General features: G+C 38.3%; 1 protein-coding gene across 1 annotated transcript; it reads left to right on the forward strand.

The window, feature by feature from the left end:
• The first annotated feature begins 405 nt into the window (after positions 1–405).
• Cp36 (Chorion protein 36) lies at positions 406–1,615 on the forward strand. The gene is made up of 2 exons (XM_073973521.1): positions 406–593; positions 677–1,615. The coding sequence occupies exons 1-2, from the start codon at positions 549–551 to the stop codon at positions 1,469–1,471; spliced, it is 840 nt and encodes a 279-aa protein (XP_073829622.1). The 5' UTR covers positions 406–548; the 3' UTR covers positions 1,472–1,615.
• Positions 1,616–5,670: the final 4,055 nt, after the last annotated feature.

Consider the following 5,670-nt stretch of genomic DNA (forward strand, 5'->3'; position numbering starts at 1 on the left):
GTGTCGACTGAAAAATAATGTTGAACTAACATCACCACTAACAGATCACAATGCGATAATGATCGAAAATATTGTCATAAGAGATTGGAATAATTCAATCAAAAACTTACTCATCTCGTTGCAGACTCTTTGTGAATTTTCCCAAAAAACAACAACAAAAATACATTTTCAATTAAAATAGAAACGATTACGGTGTAAACGGAAGAGAAATGGTTGTTGTTTTTCTTTCTGACCTCAGCTTCTTGCATTTCAAATAATCAAATCAAATGACGTTAATACTACCGAAGAAGACGAAAAAAAAGAGTATCCAAATCGAATCGACGAATTTTGATACGATAACAACAACCACCACAGCTGACAAAATCTGTCTCGAGAATTTTTCGATCGAACATCACGTACCGCATACCACCATTCACAAATTGCTAACTTTTCATTATATAAAAGCTGGGGCAGCATCGAGAGCTGTTACCAGTTGATTTTGTGGCGTTTTCTAGTAAGCCTATAACATAGAAGCGCATCTGTGAATTCTGAAGAATAAATCTCCAGTCATGAGTTTCCGTTTTGTGTTCACAATTTGCGCAATTGCGTTACCGGTAGGTTTTTGCGTTCATCCAATATGTTATCTGTGTGTGTGTGCGAACTATAGCTGACGTAACGTTTTCTGTTCATTTCATAGATTGTCGCTGCCTATGGCCCAGCTCCTGGTTATGGTGCTAGCGGTAGTGGCGTTGGCAATGGTGTTGAAGAGTTGCTCAATGCTGCCGCTGGCAACCAACACGACAGAGCAGCCTCATTGACTGCCACCGCTGATGTCTCCGCTCCCGCCTCTGCTCAAGCTGGTTTGGCTCAGGCCAACGCTCAATTGGCTGCTCTCCAGGCCAACCCCGCCTACAATACCCTCAAAAACTCCGACGCCATTGCCGAATCGTTGGCTGAAAACACTTTGGCTTCGAACATCCGTCAAGGTTTGGTTAATGTTGTGGCTCCCAATGTTGTTGGACAAACCGCCTTCCGTTCTCTGTTGGTACCCAACAGATTGAACACTCACACCGTTGTTGCCACTCAACCCCTCCAACCTTTGGTTGTCAACCAACCCGGTAGCCCCGTCACCCATGTCAACAGTGGTCCACCATCCGTTGTCCGCGCCGCTCCCATCATCTACAAATTGAAGCCTTCCGTCATCTATCAACAAGAAGTCATCAACAAAGTGCCCACACCTCTTAGCCTTAACCCTGTCTACGTTAAGGTGTACAAACCCGGCAAGCACGTTGACGCTCCCGTTGCTGCTCCCTCATATGGTCCATCATATGGCGCTAGCAACTCATACGGTTCAGCCGCTTCTTATGGTGGTAGCGCTCAAGCCGCCTCCGCTGCCAGTGATGCTGGTTATGGTGGTGCTGCTGGTTACAACAGCGCCCCTGCCTACTCGGCCCCAGCTGCATCGTACGGTGCCCCCCAACCCGCCTATTAAATTATTTCGAAAATAATTTAAAAACAAATTTTCTTGGATATCAGATTTTATTTGGCCTGGAATGAATGAAGAGATGTCCAATTGTATCTATAGAGAATATGCCAAATCGTTTTTTTTTATACTCAAATAAAGAAAATTTTTAATTTAAAAACATAAAACAAAATTTGATGAGTTATTTTTAAAATGTAGAATATGTGGGAGGGAAACAATCTCGGAGAAGTCATGTGAAATATTGAAACTCTTTTTTGGTAGAAAATTTGACCTATGTAGATCGAAGGTATCAGATAAATGTACATTAGACCGGGGCGATTTGTGTGGAAGGAAAAACGCCTTATTGGTCCCTTGGCGTTTCTGATTCCTGGTATTGTACTGAGCAAAAAAGGCCACTGACCATACATATGTCTACGGTGAAAATCGAGCCTCCAATCGTTTGGAATATTTTTGAAGTAGGTTATACTTGCAGCCCATATCTCTCAATATTTTTCGCTGGCAAGACCAGATAATTAACTTAAACCTGTAAAAAATATACGATAACCAAACTACTTTGGTCGTCTCTACAAGTTTTTTTTCAGGGAAAAGTCCATACTTCCCGAAAGCTGTAAAAATCCCCTTTGGCAGAATGTATGGTGGCTGCAGCGCATGATAACTCTCGAACGGATGAACCGATTTGGTCCAAAATTTGGCCTTCGTAATATTTTTTCCAAACATAGTTTATGTTAGAAGATGAACCATATCGGTCCACTCCTTCGGGTAACTCCTTCAGAATGTATCGAAATTTTTTTAGAATGCAGGGGAAAGTCTCTAGTTTACGATTTAAAAAGTCCAGCTGTCCCCATCTGCCACCCGCTATGTTCATTCCTTTTATACCACGCCTGTAAAATCGTCAAAATTCCGAAAATCGGGAGGTACGTTTATATAGGAGCTATACATAAATATGGACCTATACAGAACATTTTTTGCAAGGAGGTATTTTGCTCACTTAGAACTCAAAATGCAAAATTACAGCCAAATCGGTTGGAAAAGGTGGGTAAAATCGTCAAAATTTCTAAAATCGGGAGGTACGTTTATATGTGGGCTATACCTAAACGTAGACCGATATTGACCATTTTTTGCATTTGGTTTTATAGTTTGATTCACTCATAACTCAAAATGCCAAATTACAGCCAAATCAGTTGGAAAATTTCGCTAAAATTGCCAAAATACCGAAAATCTGAGGATACATTTATATGGCGGCTATACCTAAACGTGGACCTATATTGAATATTTCTTGCAAGGAGGTAGTTTATTCACTCAGAACTCAAAATTCAAAATAACATCCAAATCGGTTGCTTAATTTTGCCAAAATCGCCAAAAAACCACAAATCGGGCGGTACCTTTCTATGGGAGCTATACCCAAATATGGACCTACATCCACTAAAAATGGTTTTCTATCTTTTTGGCTTGTTATAGATCTACGTAGGCGGTAGCTCGATTAGAAACTTCGAATATACCAATGTGTCGCAAATAAATATAAAAACATCGACATAGAAATTGTAATGTTCTTCTTTTCTTCTACGCGTCGCACAGTGGTTCAGGATAAAGACATTAAAAAAATTAAAACCAAACAAAAAATAAACAAATTAGAAAAAAATTAAAAATATTTTATAAAAAGAAATATGTAAATATGTTAAATTTGTTAAAAAAATATAAAAAATACTCCTTGGCTTTTCATTAACCTCATATGTTAAAAAAAATTATTTGTGTAAAAAACCTTGAAGGATACAAAAAGTATACATATATGGGCTGAAAGAGGACATTCACAGGTATCATTTTGTCTTTAGGAGCACGTCACGTCCGTACCTTCTTATATTTTGATCTAATTATTTGCTTTTCTTAGTTCCAATATGTTTAGTATCGAATCCCATATAGAAATTAACAATCGGTCACAATAAAAAATGGGGGTTTTGGCCAGGAAAATCGATTTCTGAACCACTGTGCGACGCATGGCATCGCTCAGGAGCTGTTAAACATCGGAAATAACAATCCTAATTGTATGGGTGTGTGGCTATGACATCAACAAGGAATACTACCACAAAGTTATGTCCCGTTAGCACAAAGCAATTCGTCAAAAGCAGAATTGTGGATTTTGCACTATAGTAAAGCATCATCTCACACATCGATGCTTTTGCGCGAGTTTATGGTCAAAAACAAAGCCGTTATCATACCTTTCCCCAAAACTGAAGACATCTATGAAAGGAAAGCGTTTTGCTACGATTGAGGAGATAAAAGAAAAATTGAAACAGGAGCTGTTGGATATACCAGCGCGTTTCAGAAGTATTTCGAGGATTGCAAAAAAGCGCTGACATACACGCACAGAAAAAATATTTTTCGCTTTTGTTGGAACAAAAATATATGTTTTGGTTCCAAAAATGTATTTGTTTTGTTCAAACATTGTAATCCAAATCCAAAAATACCATCTTTTGTTCCAAACATAGAAAACAAAAACAACTTTCGAATTTCCGCAATATTGTTAAAATCGTTAACAATACCGATTGTAGGAACTATCATAATCTAATTTTGTTTACAAAAAGTATTGTCAACCCAGAAAACCAGCCCAGAAATTTTTGATTTGAGTGCATATACTTCTCATATACACTTTTCGCATAACTTGGATATAAATGTCGCGTATAATATTGCAATCATTGATGAACACAATACATGGTTTGCTGCATTGGCTGACAACAAAGACAAACAAAAAGCCACAAGAACCCACCACAACATAAGGAAAAATTAAACACCATAACAAACATGAAAAGGAAAGAAGAATGAAACAAAACAGAAACAAATAAAAACAAGAGTCTCACATGTACATACACACAAAAACAAAGGTAAAGGCAGCATGTCATAAAAACACACCACAACTCACCAAAATTGTTTTTTCAACACGGCATCGAATAGCGAGAGAAGAGAAACAAATTGTCGAAGAAAAGAGAGAAATATTGTTCAGTTGACACAAACTATTTTTGGATGTTAACAATACATATTTTGCTCTTGGAATATTGTTGGATCAAACATATTTTTTTCTCTGCGTGTACTATGTGTATTATGTATATCTGAGGGGAATAACTTTGATTGGGACAAGATAGTCACTGATGAATAAATAATTAATTTTTGAAAAAAGTTGAAATAACGGTTATTTTTGATCAGGCTCGTACATTTCATACAACCCCAAGTATGTTTGGACGACTGTCTGTCAGGTTCTTTGAAGCGTACGGTCACTCTCTAACGGAGTAACCGATAGTGTCCAGTTCGAAGACGGACCTCCCCGGAAAAATTAAAAAATTAAAAAAATGGTTGCTGAAATTGTGCGCAAAATAACCACACATTTGAGTACCTCACACACAAAATTTCCTATTACGATGGTGCATACTTCCAAAGATAATGGACCAAGAGCTGTAAAAACCCCGGTCAGCACCAAATCAAATGACTAATGAGCACGATAACTTACGTAATTTGTAAACGACTTGACTGAAGCTGTGCTCATTGTAAAATGTATTCAAAATGTCAACATCCCAGAGGGTCTATATCGGACAACATCTTCGGATACCACCCTAAAAAAATTGTAATATTTCGCTTTAGTGCAATTTAAGGGCTGTTCAAAGAACGTTATGAAAATTTTACTGAAGGTACTCCTGGTGATCCTGTTTTCAGCAATATGGTATGCACACCCGCCTTGCACGCTGAAGGTCGTGCGTTCGATACCCCGCCCAGGTAACATCAATAATGTCAATGATGGCAAAATAACCCTAAGTAACGTTGGCGAAATTTCCGGAGTATTTGAGCAGTGTAAAACTTCTGTGCAAGTGGTGTCTTAAGTCTCGACAATAAACAGTAGCTCCCATTTCATTAAGCTAGTATGAATCGGGATGCCGAAGATGTTGTCCGATATAGACCCTCTTGGTGGTTGACATACATACATTTTGAATAAATTTTACGATGTACACAGTTTCGGTCAAGTCGTTTACAAATTTCGTAAGTTATCGTACTCATCAATCATTATACCCTCAGCCTTTAGGCTATAGAGGGTATTTACACTTTGATACGACCAAAAATGTGCCTCATCGAAATAATGGTTTTAGACCCCAAGTATGTTTGTACGATATCCGTTTCAGACAATTTTGAGTAGATCTAGCAATGTCCGCCCGTCTGTCCGTCTGTCT

The sequence above is a fragment of the Musca autumnalis genome, unplaced genomic scaffold (genome assembly GCF_047663935.1).
Source record: "Musca autumnalis isolate F117 unplaced genomic scaffold, ASM4766393v1 scaffold_3, whole genome shotgun sequence".
Taxonomy (NCBI): Eukaryota; Metazoa; Arthropoda; class Insecta; order Diptera; family Muscidae; genus Musca; species Musca autumnalis.

Bases quoted from the DNA above. Each gene is read 5' to 3' on its own strand.
- Cp36 (XM_073973521.1), top strand. From the start codon at position 549: ATGAGTTTCCGTTTTGTGTTCACAATTTGCGCAATTGCGTTACCG. The intron at 594-676 runs GTAGGTTTTTGC...TTCATTTCATAG, and splicing joins TTTGCGCAATTGCGTTACCG to ATTGTCGCTGCCTATGGCCC.